Source organism: Sceloporus occidentalis, unplaced genomic scaffold (assembly GCF_023333645.1).
Source record: "Sceloporus occidentalis isolate IW3139 unplaced genomic scaffold, rSceOcc1.0.p SCAF_3, whole genome shotgun sequence".
Classification (NCBI taxonomy): domain Eukaryota; kingdom Metazoa; phylum Chordata; class Lepidosauria; order Squamata; family Phrynosomatidae; genus Sceloporus; species Sceloporus occidentalis.
Window position 1 is genome coordinate 31831383 of NW_028316983.1, and position 20995 is coordinate 31852377.

At 41.9% G+C, this 20995-nt stretch overlaps 1 protein-coding gene across 5 annotated transcripts in view; it reads right to left on the minus strand.

Annotated features, from left to right (window-relative positions):
- PLCG1 (phospholipase C gamma 1) overlaps positions 1–6769 on the minus strand; it is a 128864-nt gene extending 122095 nt beyond the window's left edge. For 4 of the 5 annotated variants that reach the window (XM_089513972.1, XM_089513975.1, XM_089513970.1 and 1 more), the window contains exon 1: positions 6190–6769. In XM_089513972.1, the coding sequence (XP_089370098.1) occupies positions 6190–6457 (268 nt within the window). In that variant the 5' untranslated portion in view covers positions 6458–6769. The remainder of the gene's footprint in view (positions 1–6189) is intronic. The other variant, XM_089513973.1, reaches the window with a different exon arrangement.
- Between the last annotated feature and the right edge of the window lie 14226 nt (positions 6770–20995).

A 20995-nucleotide genomic window follows, 5' to 3' on the forward strand; every position in this document is an offset into this window, starting at 1 on the left:
AATTCAGTTTGCCCAAGCACTGAGGTCTTTTAATTGCATAAAAATTCAGACACATTTTACATGTCTAATATACATATTTGAGGAACATTTTTTAAAAACGATACAAGTTAATATATATTCCACAGGAGGATAGGCTGGCCCCCTCCCTGCTGGCCTTTCACCGTCAAACAAAAACATTTTTATTGCAGCATGCTTTTTAAAATCATGCAGGCCTGGTTTTAAGGGGAGGTGTGTGTGATTTAGATTATTTTCAACCTTTGTATGCTTTAAATGTTGTATGTTTAAAATGTTTAACTTTTCATTCTTTAATTAGGCTATTTTAATTTTTTTAAATGTTGTTTTAATGTGTTTTCTCCCTTTTTGGGAGAAAAGTGGGATAAAAACAAAATAAATAAATAAATAAATAAAATCCTCATGTGTACTTTGTGTTTTTAATATAAGCATTGCTATATACAATTTTTGAAGAGAGAATTCCACTGCAAAATTCAGATAAGTGCAAATTCCAAAAGCATTCCTGTTCATTTATTGGTTTGAAGGTGTCAAATTAAGTACTATACTTACAAATTAAACTGAGAACTGAATGTATTCCTCTCCTATTCTTATTGTGTTGTGAACAAGGCAAGATTGAAAGGTTTACTTGCTTAACATGAAAAGTTTTACAATATTATTAGGAAAACTGGATGGTTTGTAAATGTATTTACTGAAACTGTCATCACTAAGTGGCAACTTGCATATTATTATTATTATTATTATTATTATTAACCTTTATTTATAAAGCGCTGTAAATTTACACAGCGCTGTACATACAATCTTTTTAATTGGACGGTTCCCTGCCCTAAGGCTTACAATCTAAAAAGACACGACACAAAATCATATTATGAATGATCAGTTTAAAACTGTGTGTGTATTTCAATCTTTTTATTGAAAATGTGTTTCAAATTGGCTTTAAGTGTTTAGGTGCTTTTAATAATGTTTTTAATCATGCACACTTTTAATTATGTTGATGTTTAATTCTTTAACTTTTATAAATTAATGTTTTAGTTGCACCTTTTTAAAATTATTGTAAGCCACCTTGGATCCCATTTAGGGAGAAATTCAGGATATATGTGCAATAATTAAATAAAAATTATTTATAAGAGAAATAAATACACGTGCTTAAAAGTACCCTGTGGCATGCAACTAAGTACAACCAGGTAAATGGATAACACTGGATCACATTCACAGATCACACAAATCCAAAGAGAAACATTCCAATCCTTTACAGATTTCTGAGGTATGATTTTATTACATGATCACTCAAAATGTTTGTACATCTTTTTTAAAAAGACTTTGAAGAAAGAACATTTTTTTCTTTGTTATAAGAGGAAACTGTTTTTTACAGGGCTGCCAGCAAAATTCAGCAGTGAGAGCTGCTGCTACCTTTCAAATAGTACAGCTGGGGAGTTTCGGGGTCAAATGTCTTCCACCTCTCTCCAGAGGAATACCCTCCTGTGCAAATCTTGGCTCTACAGACTTTGCAGCAGTGCTTTCTCACAAACCTTTGACACCTACCCAATAGCATATGTTCAGCTTAAAGCTCTGAGAAAGAGAAAGAGGATCCCATCAATCCCAGCCCACAGGGCTGCATGGAAGGAAAATTACTCTCCCTGCCCCCAGTGGAGCATTAATGTCCACAAAGAGCTCTGTGACAGAAAGGATGTCTTCCAGACTATAAATCTATTTTTCAGGAAAGCCCACTTTAAATTGTTACATTGTTTCTCAAATTAATGCAAATTAAATTTTGACAGATATTAAATTAGTAAGTTTAAAGGCCCATCTCACAAGGTTTACAGGAAGATTACAAGAGGGTAACCAACATACCATCCAGCTGTGAAAACATCTGCTAGCTAGAGTGATGAATTGGTTACTAATAGTTTGTCTAAGAGATTAGCATTCATACTTTAGAGATTCCAGAGGAGCAGCCATGTTAGTCTGATGCAGCAAAAACAAGCTTCTTAAAGACCAACAGAATTATCGGCTGTTCTTTATAACGGATAAGGGAGGAGAGAGAGCAATAAATAGTAGGACCGAAGTGATATCAAATGTAAGAGGCTGTCTTTCTTTTAAAAAGACCCAAAGAATACTTCTTAAATTTCTTGGTTCTGAAGCTTTGCTGTTAATATGTGTGTATATGTGCATGGTTAAAAATATAAACCAACAGACAGGTATACAAATTATTTTGCATACTAACAATGCTTCATGCAGCTGACATAGTGAGTTGTACCCCTAGATCATGAGATACCTATTAGTCTTGAAGGTACCATGGAGACTGTTTACTTTGCAGATTGGTATCTAGTACCAGGAAAATTTTAAAAAGCAAAAGGGGTGTTGCTATCTCAGTGGCCCATTTCCTTGTTTTTATCTGGCCTGGGATTCTAATATCCCAGACTTCTGCAGCTTCAGGTACAAATGATCTCACTGCTAGGATAAAGACAAAAGTGAGACTAAAGGGTTTCTTGGACTGTTTAGTTTTATATCCCCAAGCAGATCTAGATTTACTTCTCAAAATGTGACGTTCACAGAAGAGTTATGATTTGAATTCCATAGAATACTAGATTTTTAATACATAATAGAAAAAAAATCATTAGTGTAGTGTTAAAAGTTTGGAAATGGAGAAATTAAGCCTTGAAAAGAAGTTCATAATAGCTACTTGCCTAACAAAGCTTATACTAATTAGTTTTCTCAAGCATTTTGAAGGACCTCAGAGCTCTAATTGCACTTCTCTGAGAGTAAGATATTTTTGACTTAGAGGGGCTTACTTGCAAATACAGAGGCAGTGGAGTGTACAATTAGTTACTCATTTAAAGAACATCCACATTTTACAGCACCTTCTTTGTCTAGTCACTTGGAAGCAAATGTTAAGCACCACAGTCGACCGGTTACCGGTTAACTGCTTTCCTATAGGAATTATGAGTTGGAACTTGCTGCTAAAAAAGCCTTCGAATAAATTTCTAAAATCTTTACACGCTTTCAAAAATTCATTCCCCCAATTTTATTCTTTAAAAATACTGCATTTTTTTTATTAAAAAAAGCTCACACACAAAAACATAAAGGCCCACATTCAAACCAGAGAATATGAAACACAAAACCCAGCTGCTTCCCGACAGATTAAGTCCAGAACAAAATTCTGGGACATTAATATGTGAAAAATAGGAAATCTCTTTTCTTCTTGCAGCTTTGAAGCCTCCAAGAGGGAGCTCTGGAATATGAGGAACTGTTCAGTGATCAAGACTAACTTTTTTCATTGAGGGGAAAAAAGCTAGCAGGATGTAGTGGCTTGACTATGACTCCAGAGACCAGGGCATCAGCCATGGAAACCCACTGGGTGATACTGGGCAAGCCACTCTCTCTCAGCCTCAGAGGAGGACAAGGGCAAACGACCTCTGAACAAATTCTGCCAAGAAAAACGTTGTAATAGGTTCACTTTAGGGTTGCCATAAGTTGAAAAGGACTTGGAGACCCACAACAACAAAAGTTGTTATAATCCATATTTTTAAAAAAAAATTAAAAAAAATAACCCTCAAAGTTGTTCCTGAATTGGCAAGCAACCAAATCCAAACCAATTCCAGTCTCTGCACCACTGTTTGAGCTAAAGGCATATTGGAATTGGAATATGTTTCTTACAGGCGTGCCAAATGCTTAGGTATGTTAAAAACAAAGCAGACAACCTTAGGGAGAATACACAACTCCTCATCAAGCTGAACACTTAGGCAGAGTTTTGTCCAACTTGGAAACCTACAATACTTTATTCTCCATCAGCAATCATTGGTCGCATTGAGGATTAGGGCCTAGCCTGTTTGTTAATGTCCGGGGCAGCATACATAGCTGCCTCTATACCTTTTTGTAATTAGATGAAATGCCCTGTTAATTAGACTGAAGTCTACTGTCTTGTCTCACTTCCTACAGTGATGAACTGGATACTTCTGGGAAGCCTGTAAGTAGACCATTAAATGAATCCTACTACTTACTATTGATCCTAGAAACTGGTCTTCTGAGATCTAACAAATATTCCATTTTACCATTATAGATGACCAACCACGGATATAGCTCCCTGACATGGGTCCAAAACACACACAGCAGAACTAATCCAGTTTGAGGCCACTTTAACTGCCTGACCTGGATCAGTGCTAGGGAATCTTGGGGGTTGTAGTTTATGGTGGCCCCGGAGCTCTCTGACAGAGAAGGCTAAATGTCTCACAAAACTACAGTTCCCAGAATTTTCTAGCACTGAGCCAGGGCAGTGAAAGTGGTCTCAAACTGGATTATTTCTGCAGTGTGTTTTGGACCTTTGTCTACTCCTCTTTAAAAGGCAGCTACCCCTGGGAACATCTTGCACATCTTCAAGCAGCAACTTCCACACAATCAAGTGAAGGAGAGTATTTCTGTTGCAACTATACTGCAAGGTTAGGCTAGGTTGAGAAATAATAAGTGGCCCAAGTCCAGCCACTTAGCTTTAGGCCTAAGAGCTATTTGAACCCAATGCTAAATCAAATACTCTAATGACCAGAAGGGTCACCACTGCTAATTCTCCATACGCCAAAGGGTCTATAGAAAAGACATGCACAATATTCACTGGCAGGTTACCAAGGGTGGGATTCTTTCCTCTCCATACTTTTAGTCCACAAATGTATTTACAAATTTCTTAAGATCATTAGTGGCATTTTGCTACTTCAACAGTGTTCATTCAAAACTAACTGTTTTTTGCATGTTTACTTGGGTGCATAAACACTGTAGTAATAATGTAGTTTGAACTGCTTTAAGCATTGTAGCTCCATCCTATGGAATCCTGGGATCTGCAGTTTTACAAGGTGTTTAGCATTCTCTGCCAAAGTGTGCTGGGTGCCTCACAAAACTACAAATCCCAGGATTGTATGGGATGGAGCCCTGCAGTTAAAGTGGTGTCAAACTGTGTTATCCCTTCAATGTAGATATACCCTGTGTCAAATAAGAGTTTACTCTCTGGTTATAGCTTCAGTTTCTAAGGAACTTTACACACACGCAATGATCAAAACAGAAAGGTATGGATCTTTCTCTCATATTCTTGTGTGTCTCTGGCTGCATCCACACTGCAGAAATCGTCCAGTTTGACACTACTTTAATAGCCATGGCTCCATCCAAAGGAATCATGGGATCTGTAGACAGGGAAGACACAATTTCTCCCAAAAACTACAAATCCCAGAACTCCACAACATGAAGCCATGGCAATTAAATTGGTGCCAAACTGGACGGGTTCTGCAGTGCACATGCAGCCAAGAGTATAAGAGTAAGACACACAAGAGTATGGGAGTAAGACGTACAGTCATCCGTTTTCACCTTTGTATGTGTACATGTGTGCATGCCACACAATAAACTACCAATCCCAGGATCCCACAGCATGGAGCCCCATGCCAATTAAATCACTGCCAAACTGGATGCAGCCAAAGGCACACAAGAGTATGGGAGTAAGACCTATACTCATCAGATTTCACCTTTGTATATGTGTGTGTGTCATAACAAACTACCAATCCCAGCATTCCACAGCATGGAGCCATGGAAATTAAATCAGTGCCAAACTGGGTTCTTTCTGTAGTGTGGATGCAGCCAAAGACATACAAGAGTATGGCAGTAAACCCTACACTCATCAGTTTTCTGTGTGTGTGTGTGTGTGTGTGTGTGTGTCATAACAAACTACCAATCCCAGGATCCCACAGCATGGAGTCCCATGCCAATTAAATCACTGCCAAACTGGATTGTTTTGTAGTGCAGATGCAGCCAAGACTACAAGACACACAAGAGTATAGGAATAAGACCTACACTCATCAGTTTTTACCTGTGTGTGTGTGTGAGAGAGAGAGAGAGAGAGAGAGAGCCACAATAATGTACCAATCCCATGATTCCACAGCACACAGCCATGGCAATCAAATCAATGCCAAACTGGACTGTTTTTGTAGTGCAGATGCTGCCAAGAGTACAAGAGACACAAGAGTATGGGACCTTCGTGTGTGTGTGTGTTAACAAACTACCAATCCCAGGATCCCACAGCATGGAGCCACGCCAACCAAATCGGTGCCAAACCGGATTCGTCCCCGCAGTGCGGATGCAGCCCTTTGTGTTGTGTGTTGTTGTGTGTGTGTGTGTGTCTGGAAAGGCGCAAAAAGCGGCCCGACTTACTTGCCCCTTCGACCTTGTCGGAGCCCCTGCTCCAGACGAGCTGCCTGGTCTCCAGCTTGACTTGGAAGGTCTTCCTCTCGGGCCTCTGGGACTTCTTCGGGTAGAAGAGCGTCATGACGGTGCCGACCTCGAGGCTGCGGGAGAGGCGCAGGGCTTCGGCTTCGCCCGGGAGCAGCAGCAGGAGGCTGAGGCCGGGCCCGTTGTTGTTCGCGGGGAAGAGGGACGACGAAGACGAAGGAGACGGAGACGAGGACGACGCTGCAGCCATGGCGGCTGCTCCCACCCGAAGGACAAAATAATAAACGAGGAATGAAAACACAAGAGTGTGTGTGTGTGTCCTTTCCCCCACAATAGAAGGGGCAACACAACTGAAAATGGAGGAGGGGATCAGAACTTGGAAGGGATGCCTCGGAGGAGGAGGAGGAGGAGGAGGGGTATATATGTATGTATTTTATCCCCCGCAGCCACCTCTCCTGAGGCGATGGCTGGAAGTCTTTTCCCCTTCAGAAGAGCCTCTTTCGGGGGGTTTTCAGGTCCTTCTTCGCCTCCTTCGGGAGCCTCAACTCCTTCGCCGTCCAAAAGGGCCTCCAAGAAGAAGAAATGGAAGGAGGAGGAGGAGGGCTTCGCTGCACCATTTTCTTTCAGTGCTTTCCTCTGGTGGTTGTTGTTGTTTTCCCTCCTCTCCAATGGAGGAGGGAGGGGAGGGAAATAATAATGATAATAATAATAATGATGATAATAATAATAATAATGCCCCTCTTCCCCTCTCTCTCAGCTCCTTGGAAGCCGTTTGCCAAAGGCTCTCTGCCTCTCCCTCTTTCGCCTCCCCTTCTTCGTCTTTTCCTGCTCCTTTTTTCCGCCCTCTTTCTTTCTCCTCCTTCTCCTCAGAGACAGGAGGAGGGCGATAAAGATCCCACACACACAGACACACACACACACACTTTGTGTGTTTTGTGTATATGTGAATGTGTAGTGGCTAGAAGGTGTGTGTGCCCAAGCCTCCACTCTCTGGCCAAGAAAAATGTCTGCACTAAGGGAGTTGAGGCGGTTTGAGACCGGTTTAAGTGTCACAAAAGTACACTGCTTTGACTGCCACAACTCCGTGTTATGCAGTGCTGGGGTTTGGGGTTTGTTGTGGCACTAGGGCTCCCTGACAGGGAAGACTACATCATCATATTATTATTATTATTATGTATCAGTATGTTGTTGTTGTTGTTGCTTCTAACCACTTCTTCCCATGGACTGAGGCAAGGAATGACAACAAAAAAACACATTAATCAAAGACACGCAACAGCTTCAAAGGATAAATAAGACATAGACTGTTTTAAAATCCAATCCATCTGCCTTGGTCCAGGCCTCAGAGGGAGAGAAGAACCACTGGACCTCATCTCCTTTCCCTCCATCATTCCCTTCTCCTTTTGTTTTGTGTCTTTTAGATTGTAAGCCTGAGGGCAGGGAACTGTCTGATTAAAAATAATAATTGTAAGCCGCCCTGAGAGCCATTAGGGCTGAAGGGCGGGATATAAATAAATAAATAAACAAAAAGTCGACATCTCAAAAAAAAAGTACCCCACTTTACCATCAATTAAACATATTGATTAAAACATGCAACAGCTTAAAAGGACAAATAAGACATACACGTTTTAGAACAGTCTACATATGTCACAAAAGTACAAAACTACACCACTTTAACTGCCATGGCTCCATGCTATGGGATCCTGGGATTTGTAGTTTGTTGCAGCACTAGTGCTTTCTGACAGGGAAGGTTACACATAAAAGTACAAAACTACACCGCTTTAACTGCCATGACTCCCTAGGGGCACCATAAAACAGCACCCAACAACAACAATAAAGTGGCAGCAGCCTAGGAGTCCAGATTCTCCTGGCTTAGATTCTAGACAATAGGGAGGATGGGGGGGGGGGCAAACTACAAATCCCAGGATTCCATGCGATGGAGCCATGGCAGTTCAAGCAATGTCAAACTGCATTTTTCTGCAGTGCAGATGCAGCCCAGAAGTCCAAAATCGCCTTGCTTAGAGTCTGGAGAACAGGAAAGAGGAGAGATCAACAAGGCCCAGAGAGAACAACACATTCACACCAGAAAGACTAAGAAAGTGGTGTTATTTCTCTTTGAAAGAAAGCATCATCCTCCATAATTGAGTCAGGGGGTGATCAGTCTTTTCACACTATACTATTACTGTATAGCACTGTCATTCCACTTTAATCGTTGCTATGGCCACATCCCAGGGAATCATGGGGTTTATAATTTGGGGTTTGTGAGGCAATAGGGTTAGGGTTAGGGTACAAAATGAACCTCAACAGGGAGAAATGTAAGGTACTGCATTTAGGGTGGAAAAATGAAATACACAGATATAGGGAGGGGGACACCTGGCTTAAGGAGACAACATGTGAAAGGGATCTGGGAGTCCAAGTAGACCACAAGTTGAACATGAGTCAACAGTGCGATGCGGCAGCTAACAAGGCCAATGCGATTTTAGGCTGCATCAAAAGAAGTATACAGTGGTACCCCGGGATACGAATGCGCCGCCTTACGAAATTTCCAGGTTACGAAAAAAATTCAATTAATTAATTATTTCCGGGTTACGAAGGTTATTCCGGGTTGCGAAAGAAATTTTGGTGCTTTTCGGCGCGATTTCACCCGGAATCGCGGCTTTCGCTATTAAAGCCTATGGGCTTTTTCGGCTAGCGAAAGTTTCCGGGTTACGAAGGGCTCCGCGGAACGGATTACTTTCGTAACCCGGGGTACCACTGTAGTGTCTAGATCAAGGGAAGTAATAATGCCACTCTATTCTGCTCTGGTCAGCCCCCACCTGGAATATTGTGTCCAGTTCTGGGCCCCACAATTCAAAAAGGACATTGAGAAACTGGATCATGTCCAAAGGAGGGCGACTAAAATGGTGAAGGGTCTGGAAACCATGCCCTATGAGGAAAGACTCAGGGAGCTGGAAATGTTTAGTCTGCAGAAGAGAAGGTTAAGAGGTGATATGATAGCCCTGTTTAAATATTTGAAGGGATATCATATTGAGGAGGGAGCAAGCTTGTTTTCTGCTGCTCCAGAGAACAGGACCCGGAACAATGGATGCAAGCTGCAGGAAAAGAGATTCCACCTCAACATTAGGAGGAACTTCCTGACAGTAAGGGCTGTTTGACAGTGGAACACACTTCCTCGGAGTGTAGTGGAGTCTCCTTCCTTGGAGGTCTTTAAGCAGAGGCTGGATGGCCATCTGTTGGGGATGCTTTGATTGTGATTTCCTGCATGGCAGGGGGTTGGACTGGATGGCCCTTGTGGTCTCTTCCAACTCTATGATTCTATGATTCTAGAGCTCTCTGGTTGAGTATGGTGAGAATTTTGTTGTGTGCCTTCAAGTTGTTCCCGACTTATGGTGAGCCTAAGGCGAAGCTATCCTGGGGTTTTCTTAGCAAGATTGGTTCAGAGGAGGTTTGCCATTTCCTTCCTCTGAGGCTGAGAAGGTGTGACTTGCCCATCATCACCCAGTGAGTTTCCATGGCTAAGCTGGGAACTGAACCCTGGTCTCCAGAGTCATAGTCCAAAACTCAAACCACTACACCATGCTGGCTCTCACTTACAGTGAGAATCCATCTTCCTAAACTCAGGGTGACCAGGTGACCTCCTTTTTCAGGACCTGTCCTCCAATTCAGCCTTCTGTCCAGGAGGTATTCCAAAATGTCCTCCACTTTTGAGCATGACTAAAAAGCATGGATTCATATTTATATGAGTGTTTTTAGCTTTTATTTTGTAACGGCCTGCATCACTTTCTTGAATGTCCTGCATTTTCCGGTGCCTTGTCCTCCTTTGCAGACAGTTAGGACATCTGGTCATCCTGCCTAAACTACAAATCCCAGCATTCCCTAGGATGTTGCCATGGCAACTACAGTGGATTCATACAGCTGTAAGTGTGCCATGTGAAAGGGTTCCCTGTGTTGCATCAGGATTTTGTGTTCCACATCCACTCAAGGTGTAGGTTTTGAAAACATCTGACCGTGCAAGAAAAAGGAAGCCGTAAAAGCAGGAGTTGTAAGATGAGAGAGAGAGAGAAGAAAGTGTTGACTTAATGGAGGCTGCTTTCCAGTTGACAATCTCTCTTATTATTAATATTAATTAATTAATTAATTAATTAAAATGTTTATACCCAGCCCTATATCATGGGATCTTGGAACAACATGCATGTAAAGTCAATTTAAAACAACACAGAATTTAAAATATTTTTTTATTTAATAAAATTTGAATTTAAAACAGTCAGAAATATAAACAGACCAAAAACATACTGAACACTTTAACAAGTAAAACAGCTGAAAAGTCTGAAGCAATTTAAAACCATGACCATACACATTTTGGAAAAGGTCCGTTTGTTGGAATTCCTTTTTTAAATTGTTTGCTTGGATTGTGTCTTCCTGCATGGCAGCAGGCTGGATTGGATGGACTTGTGGCCTCTTCTGTTAAATTGTTTATATCCAGCCATACATCGTGTGAGCCCAAGCCAACATACAGGGAAAGTCAATTTAAACCATTCAGAATTTTAAACAATATTATTTTTAAACAATCAAATGTAAAATAAAGATAATTAAAAACATTGGCAGTTTAAAAAACATATTGAAGGTGACAAGTAAAGCAGCTGGAAGGTTTGACAATTAGTTTACACATTGTAGAATCATAGAATCATAGAGTTGGAAGAGACCGCAAGGGCCATCCAGTCCATTGCTTAGTTCACTGATAAGTGGTATAGAAATGTACTTGCTATTGCTATTGCTTTCCCCTCTCCTCCTTCTGTTGTTTCCTTATGTCCGGTGTTAGACAGTAAGCTCCTTGGGGCAGGGATCTTGTACTGTATGAAACACCATGCATTTAATTGGCTGCTAGTAGAATTTCTCCTTACTTTAAAATGGATATGGAGGCTCAGGCAGGTCACTCAAAGACATACTCAAAGCTGACTCCATGTTTGTATTTATTTTATTTATATTGCACCTTTCTCCTTGTACAAGCTCCAAGGTGGCTCCTTGTAGAGGATCCAAGTATCTTGTGCATCATCATTATACTTGTACCGAGAAAGCATAAATCATGTGTTTATGGGTGTCCTCATTTCAAGGATCAGATTTTGCTGTGCCAAACTTGTAAGACATGTAAGAAGTCCTTTACCCACAGGTGAAATTGCTCACTTGCCACAAACATGCACATTTTGGTGAGGCCAGCAGTCAAAAAGATAAGATCAAGCAGCACAGGAAATGGTACTGCAGAAAGCACTCAACTGAGAGGATATCCTGAGAGAGATTATCATGAAGAACACTGTGAACGCTGTACAAAAGGTTTGCAATGAGAAAAGCCAACTCCACAAGTGGAATAGATCTTGTTGATTCAGGCCCAATGCAGAATTGCAAAATCAACCTTGTGCTGATAGATATGAAGGATTTAGTACTAAAACCAGATACATACACACCCACACACCCCACATTGCATGTTAAATAATCCATCATGGCATCAATGGATCCAGTATTCTGACAGTTGTACTGGAGTGAAGCAAGGAGCTTGTGCCATACAAAAGGCACCATATTATGCATGCAAACATGTTTGGGGCTAACTTGTAAACACCATTAGCTTGTTGAGTTCATCTTGTGGAGGACACTGTGAATAGAATAGTGCTTGTAGCAGTAGAGTAAGTAATACATGGTTAATAACATTTATTAACCTTGTAGCACTTTCGAGATTAACTGAAAGAAAGAAGTTGATAGCATGAGCTTTCGTAGACTTTAGGCTACTTCCTCAGATGCATCCCTTTGCATATGATTTTCCAGACTAATATGGCTATGTCCTTGAATGCATTAACCTTGTGCATTCTATGAATATTTCTTAGATACAGTATGTAGTGACTATGCTGTTCACTATATAGTGATTGTATTTATTTATTTATTATATTTATTTGTATCCCGCTCTTTTCCCAGGACTGGGACTCATGTACAGACTGACTGTATTGACTGTACAGATATGTACTGTTTGAAATGGCTTATGGCTATGAGCAATAAACATTTAGTATTGTTATACCTTGCAGGCACTGTAATCTCTGCTCTCGTGTTTTTCATTTAGGATGCTGTATCATCATCAAACGATGGCCAACAGATTGGAAGCGATCAATATACATCTCCAGCCACAAGAAGGGAGACACAAGAGACTGCAGCAACTATACAACATAGCATTGATCTCCCACGCAAGAAAAATCATGCTCAAAATTTTGCCACCCATCTTTGCCCCTCATCTGTACCGGGCCATAGACTCCAACCATACATGGAGAGCAGAGGTTCAAGTGGGGTTCAGGAAAGGAAGAGGCATTAGTAAACACATTGTAAACATACGATGGCTAATGGAGCAAACCAGGAAATTCCACATGAAAATCAGTATGTGCTTTATAGACTATAGCAAAGCCTTTGACTGCATAGATCATGAAAGTCTATGGAATGCCCTTAAAGACATGTGAGTGCAGGGACGTAGCCAGGATTTTAGGAAGGGGGGGGGGTCCAGACTAAGTGCCACCATTATAATGGGGCTTGGGTGCGGCGGCACAGCAGTACGCACCATTCATTTTTCTAATGGAAGGGGGGGTCCGGACCCTAAGGACACCCCCCCCCCTTGGCTATGTCCCTGGTGAGTGCCAACACATCTGACAGTACTGATGAGGAATCTGTACTCAAGACAAGAAGCTACAGTCAGAAGAGAACATGGAGAAACAGAATGGTTCCCAATTGGCAAAGGGGTCAGACAAGGCTGCATCCTTTCACCCTATCTGTTCAACTTGTAAGTAGAACATATTATAAGAAAAGCAGGCTTGGTCACAGAAGAAGGAGGAATGAAAATAGGAGGAAGGAATATCAACAATCTAAGATATGCAGATGACACCATAGTACTAGCAGTAAACCTCACAGACCTGGAACACCTACTAAAGAAGATCAATGAAGAAAGTGTAAAGGCAGGCTTAATGTTGAATATAAAGAAAACAAAAATAATGACCACTGAGGACTTTCACAAGTTCAACCTACACAGTGAAGAAATAGAAACAGTAAAAGAATTCCCAAACCTTAGATCAAACATTGATAGAAATGGGGACTGTAATCAGGAAATCAGAAGATTAAGAAAAAGGAGGGTGGCTATGAAAGAACTAGAAAAGATTCTAAAAGGTAAAGATATACAACTCAGCACAAAAGTTAGAATCATACAATCCATCGTATTGCCTATTACCATGTATGGATATAAGAACTGGACAGTTAAGAAAGATGATAAAAAGAAAATCAATTCATTTGAGATATGGTGCTGGAGAAGAGTGCTGAGGATCCCATGGATAGCCAAAAGGACAAAGGAATGGGTCCTAGAGCAGATCAAGCCAGAAACCTCCCTGGAAGCCAAAATGACCAAGCTGAGGCTATTGTACTTCGGACACATCATAAGGGAGGACTCATGGGAAAAGACAATAATGCTGGGAAAGGTGGAGGGAAGTAGGAAGGCCACATGCCAGATGGATGGACTCTATTAAGGAGGTCACGGGTATGGGGTTGCAGGCATTAAGCAGAGCAGTGGGGGACAGGGAGTCTTGGAGATGTCTAATCCATAGGGTCGCCATGAGTTGAGATCTACTCGAAGGCGGTTAACAGCAACAACAAATGCTGTATCAGCAGTGTTCCAAACTGGGGTGTCACATGGTGGGGCCTTGGGGACAGGGCCAAAAGGATGTGCTCAAAACTTCCTGTCCCATGTGTAAAGTCTTGGGGGGGGGGAGGGAGAAGGGAGAAGACCTGGCTCCCCCCTCCCTGCCACATGTGGCTTTACTTGCAAGTAAAGCTTCACACAGCAGGAACAGTAGCTGGGTGAGCTGGGCTTTTGCCAGCAGGAAGTTGGGTTTTAGAGTCCTTGTGTCAGCTGTTTAGTGTAGAAAAAGAGCGAATGTATATTAGTGACCTTGTAGGGGAGGGTCTTTAAGTTTGTTTGATCCCCCTCCCCCCATTACCGTGACACTTTGAGGCTGAGGAAAGATATGAAGGCTAGGAATAGACTGGGGGAAGGGAGAAAGCCCAGCTCCCCCTGTCCCTGCTGCACGTGGCTTTGCTTGCAAGTAAAGCATCACATAGCAGGGATGGGGGAGAACCAGTCCTTCTCTCTCCCACCCATGTGAGGCTTTCCTTGGGGTAGGGACGTGTGGGGTAGATGGCAGGGAGGTGGGGGGCACTCATTGAGTGTCACCCCCTTCTATGGTGTCACTGGTGCAATCCGCACCCCTACACCCCCTCTAGTTATGCTACTGTGCTGTATATGATATGTCTGGTGTGATTCTTTTTTTAAAGTATCTGTACAAGTAGTTCCAGACCTCCCCAAGAGTTCTTTTGGTGATAGACACTAACCCTCATTACTGCTAAAGCATAGGTTTTATTGGTGGTCGATCGTGCAGCAGGTGATACACAGCAGAGACGCATTACACTCCTTTCACTAACAGCCTCATAGCCTTGTGGTTGAACTGGGTCCCCAAACAACTAATTCTATTTAAACTATCCCTAGCTAGTGATCTAATTCAATATTCATCACTGTCTGTATGGGGCCGCTGGGCTTGTGAGTGTCTGCATACACAGCCTCACCCCCATGAGACTGATGGAGAATGGACTCCCAAGTGCGGAAGAAAACAAAATCATTGTGGACATATCCATCTTTCCCCCCTCCAATTGCACAAGCAAGTTAGCAACAGAAGAAAATCCATTCCCTCAATCTATTCCTAGTTTTCATCTTTCCCCAGCCTCAAAGTGTCATGGTAATTTGGGGGGGGGGGGGGAATCAAACAAACCTAAAGCTCCCCCACAAGGTCATTAATATAAGTTCACCCTTTTTCTACACTGAACAGCTATCACAAGGACTCTAAAACTCATCTCCCTGCTGGCAAAAACCCAGCTCACTACAGTGGGCCTTTTGCATCCACTGGTGGTTGGTTCCAGGATACACACTCCCTCCTGCAGATAGCAAAATCTGTGCGTGCTCAATGATGTTGTAATATGGTGTCCCTTATATAAAATAGCAAAATCTAGCTTTGCGTTTTTGGAACTGTGTATGTGTGTATTTTCAAGCTGTGGATGGTTGAATCTTTGGATACAGAGGGCTGACTGTACACACATTCAGTAACTTTAAAAAATGTATTCCATGTACCACCAAGTCACTTAATCTTGTTGGGGTGGCCTTGTGGAAATGTGCAATTTTACTAAATGATCATTATTATCTGGTCTCTAAGGTGCACAATATACAGTATAACAAATATACAGTCAACCTGAGAGCTGGAGGGGGGGTAGTGTTGATCATCTTTATTTCCTGTGTGATTCATCATGACACACAAGCAGTGATATTTAATCAAAGCAGTTCCATGGCTTCTGGTTAGCAACTGAGTGCTCACCCTAGCAACTCCTATTCATATGAGGGGCAACATATATATCAAAGCAAACTGTAATATTATTTGAACTTTTAAGGGCCTCTTACATTCTATAGCTGAAACACCAGGTCTTTTACCATGTACATAGCCCATATTCAGCAACAGAGTACTCAGGGAGAAAGAACCAGGGTGATTCTCCTGTTTCCATTTTGCAAAATGCCTATTTTAATAATGCCTCCCCCTGAAAAGTGTCAGGTGTTTATTAGATCCCAATTTTCCACAGATGACATGATCAAGGTGATGTACCTGTTTCTCTTCACCTACTCCCATTTCACCCTAACAACCCTGTAAGGTACAGCCATGTACTTTACTACTCAGGATGAGGAGTTAGATGAGATTAATGTTAGACATGAGGATATGATCCTACAAATGTGCTACAAACCTGCCTTGCATTGTCTCTGCATGAATACTGGGTGTACCCATGAGAGGAAATGGGTTACCACAACCTAGGAACCTAGGTATATGGCACTTAAAAGCCAAGGATAACAAGAGGCCTAAGGCTGCATCTGCACTGCATAAATAATCTGATTTGACATAACTTTAACTGCCATGGCTCAATGTGATGGAATTCTGGGAAGTGTAGTTTGCCAAGAAAGACCCATTATAGGTTCACTCTGGGATCGCCAGAAGTCAAAAACAACTTGAAGGCACACAGCAACAACAAATTTTTAACACTATTGCCTGATGAATAAGCCATGGAGTTTGGAAAACTTGCAATATGTATTTTATGTATTTTGGATATTATTGTCCTTTGCCACACGGACAATATGCTCACCCTTATGATATATTTTCAGGACAATAAAATGAAATGGTTAATTTTTTCTAAAATCCAGTTTATCACTGATTCTACAAAACTGAGCAGTGTACCAGATTCGTTTATACTCTGCTAAAATGGAGTCTTGGTGGTTTGTCAGATCTGGAGCGAAACAAGGTGCTGCGGTTCAGACTATTTCTGGGTATATTTTGTAAGCCTTCTGCTAATTCTCTTTGGCACTATTGTTCCTATTGCCTCACTGAGAAGCTTTGCATCTTTGGATTTCCTACTTGCCTGAAACATAAGACAAAAGGAGGAGGGAACCCCTGGTGGGAAACACTTTCCCCTGGGAGGAGAGGCTTGTTCAGGAGCTTCCTGTCAATAACTTCATGCACAGAGTAATAATGAAGCACATCTGAAGATGGAGTCAGAATAGGGGTAGGTAGGTGGATATGTGTAAATAGGAAGTGTGTTTTGAACAGGCTGCATTGTTCCTATTTTGGAGAGAGAAATCAAGCTGTCTACAAGCAATTTTTACTATTAGCATCTATCCCCTCACCAAAACCTGAAAGCAAATGGGAAAACAAATAAGTGGAAGTTCTTGTACATTGTATATAGTTCATATTGTAGACATCCAGCATGGTGTAATGGTTTGAGCGGTGGAGGAAGGCTGCAGTCCAAAATGACCAGGTATCCTCATGCAAAGGTGGAGAAGGCAATGCAAAATGTAGACTATTCAAGAAAAATGTAGGCCATTACAAAATAAAAGCTAAAGAAAAGCTAAAGAAAACTAGCTTTGGCATTGCTTTAACTGTCATGGCCCCATCCCATGGAATCCAGGGATTTGTAGTTTGTTGTGTCACCAGAGCTATCTGACAGAGAAGACCAAATATCTTACAAAACGACAAATCCCAGAATTCCACAGCATTCAGCTATAGCAATTAAAAGTGTCAAATTGCATTAATTCTACAGTTTAGGCAGCCCAGACCTCTGGAAGCTCATGGTTTGAATCCTTACTCTGTCCTGGAAACACAATGGGTGGCCTTGAGAAAGTTTCACTCCTACCAAGGGGCCATTCAGACTACCTTTTGTACCAAATTGTAACACGGATTAAAAGTCGGAAGTTCCCATTGGCACTGGTTTAAACATATCAGAATTAGGGTGTTTCACACCTGATCCAGGGCAAATCCCCCTTAAAGCGTTTTTTCCGAAAGTGGATTATTTCTAGTGTCTTTTTGGAAAACCCATTTCTTCCCGGCTTCCGGCAAATGTGAACTTGGCCCCGATCATGATCGGGTCAAGTTCAGGGGAGTGATTTAGGTCAGAGGGAGGGCAGAGGGTGGAACATGCCTCCCCTCTCGCAGGCAGCTTTCTCTCTCTCTCTCTTTTTGTAATTTTATTTTTGACAGATTATGCGAATGCTTGTTCTACAGGTTGATACATATTGATAGAATGTGTCTGCTTGTGCTACATTTCCCCCTTCGTTTGCTTGCTGCCGGCATGGCACCTCACTTTGCAAGTGGCATTTTTTTAGAAAAGATTTTTTTTTGTGTGTGTGACAGAATATACGAATGATTGTGTTACCTTTTAAATTTGGCAAATTGATACAATGTGTAAATGCTTTTGCTACATATATATTTGTGTATGTAAGGCATTCTGGGGTGGCAATTGAAGGGAAAGCAAAGAAAGAGGATGCAGAGATGGCATTCTGAGGTGAGGTATTATTATTATTATTATGACAGATTATACGCATGCTTTGAGCTGGAAGGGAAGAGAAGAGGATGGCATGGGGGGGAGGCGAGGGCTTCGGAGGTGGCACTGGGCTTGAAGGTAAGGGAAAGGAAGAGGTTCCAAAGAGGAGGAAATGCTGGGCTGGAAGCGAAGGGGAAGCTAGAGGCTGGCATTCTGAGGGAAGGCTGTGGAAACCATGACTTTGGCCATAATCTGTAATGACCCAAATACACACAACACACATCCACACCTGGAGGATTTAAAGGCGCAATACAGACAGGCACAATGGGGTGCGTCGTCACGTGCGAGAGGCAGCGCCTCCAGACGTCCCTCACCCCTTGCACTTGACGAGGGTGTCAAAATGGCGGTGCCATTTTGATGCAACAGATGCTTAGCGTCTGCATGTTGCGACAACACTGTGACATTGCGAGTGTGCCATTGGCTCACTGTGGCATCACACTGGCGCTGCAAAAAAGAACCCTGCTGCGCGAGGAAGCTGTGAAGTTTGTCCGCTGAAGCTTCCTCATGCAGCGAAATAAGGTGCAGGCAGACCGCCCTTTTTGGGTGATCAGTACCCCACCTAAATTTGACAAGTTGACAGAATATGTGCACACTGCAGCCAGTTTTTTTAAAAAAGGAGGGGGAAAGCATCCATTTGGTTGGCCAATGGCTGTAGGATATGTCACTTTTGACGAAAGCGGAAGTGAATTTGATTAACAACAAACGAGGCTCCATTTTAAAGCGGTACTGCCAATGTGAACTTCAGAGGGGAAAATTGCATCAATCAAGGTAAAGGGTAGTACAAACTTCTTTCCGGGCAGATTTGGTATGGGGGCAACTGGATCTGCCGTTCTATCCAGAGCAAAAGGGCTAGGGAGAATGGGGCCCAAGAAAACCCTATGGGAGTTTAAGGTATACAACACTATTGTGGAAGAGAAACAGTCCCCACTAGTTATTTCTAAAACAATGATCAGAAGCAAATTGGTACAGACCACTCAACCAATCAAAGGTTGAAACCTCAAGTCCTGGCTAAAGATCTCCAAGACTGCAATGATCACAAGTAACTATGAATAGTGCTATTTTATAATAAGCTAGCATGATGTAGTTGTTTGAACATGGGACTAGTGTCTCCAAGCTCAGTTCATTCAGTTTTCTTCCACTGCTACTTCCAATGGCAGCATAAGAGTCCTTGAGAGAAAGGAAAAACACTGCTAGATTCCTTGGTAATGTTGCACCTCACCACTGAGAAACCACTGGAGAATTTCTCCTCTCTAGTGAGAAATGTAGTAAATTCACCTTCCTTTCTTTGTCCACAAATTATCATAGGGAATTTTAAGAGGGTATTTGTATGCCAGCATGGTATAGTGTGGTTTGACTGTTGAGCTATGCCTCTTAAGATCAGGGTTCAAATCTCTGCTTGGCCATGGAAACCCACTGGGTGACCCGGGGCAACTCACACTCTCTCAGCCTCACAGAAAAACAAAGGCAACATCCTCCCTCCTTGAAAAGACCTTGCCTAAGGTTCACCTTATGGTGACCCTAAGTCTGATATGACTTGAAGGCACAGTGACAATGGCAAAATGCTATTTTAAGATTGTATGTTAAATCCCAAAGACATGACTGCATAAACTCAACATGCTCATCAATTTGATTAACCACAACCCTAACTAAATAGACGTGCATCATAAAATATTTTGGCTACAATCCAATATGGTTAAGCAAATCTAGCTCACTGTGATTTTCAATGTGTTTGGGCTTTGTAAAATATCCAGTAACGATTAATCTTGTTTGACCAAAGTGCTGTGTGAATGATGTCACTGAAGAGCAATTAACAAATGTAATCCATGGTACTTGGTGGGCAACTCAAGCTACCTGAGCAGCTCGTTTCATTTAAATAGCAACTTCGGAGTCCTTAAGTTTTCAAAGATACGATAGGTACTATGTGAGCAACACATGTCAAATTATCTGGTGTGTGTGTGAGAGAGAGACATACAGAACACGATTTCCAGTGTTGAGTAAATAGGGCTTTGCAGTGCACCCCCTTCAGCTTCTCTAAAACACTTCTACTAGTTTCTACAGTTGGAACCCCAGCAGGTGGTTTGACTTGGGGGCTCTGACCCCTCCTCTTCCCAAACTTTTTCATATGTAACATTTATACATGTGTATGTAGAGGTATTGTAGCACCTTGGAGACTAACTGAAAGGAGGAAGTCGGCTGCATGAGCTTTTGTAGACTACAGTCTACTTCCTCAGATGCAAAGCGAATGTATGGGGGCTGTGATTACTTCTCTTCCTTTCCTAGACAAAGAGTTTACGGGTAACAGAAATTCTCAACAAATGAATCTGAGGAAGTAGACTTAAGTCTACAAAAGCTCTTGTTGTCAACTTCTTTCAGTTAGTGCTACAGGAGCTCTCTACATACTGATTCTACAGACTAACATGATTATTTCTTTGATTTATATGTGTGCTGAGTTAAATATTGAATTTGCTTTCTAATTTGAATAATCTTATTTCCTTATAAAATGCTAATATCTGAATATGCACGAAAATGTAGATGTAAAGGGGGGATCCAAGGGTAAAAGGTTTTGTATCACTGTTCTGGAGGGTTCCAAACTGTGCTCTGTGCAGGATAGCCCATTTGTGTGAGGCACAGATGCAAGGAGGAGTTTGGACTGTTAAGGTGCAGTTTCTTTTTGTTGCCACCTTTCTAATTCTTGGCTATTGTTATTTTTTTAAAAAAAAAATTCAGTGAGCAGAATCTGACAGTTGGATCAGATTTGGGTTTAATTTAACCCCTTTCTTAACCACCTCTCCACCAAGTGTGGGTCCACAAGCAA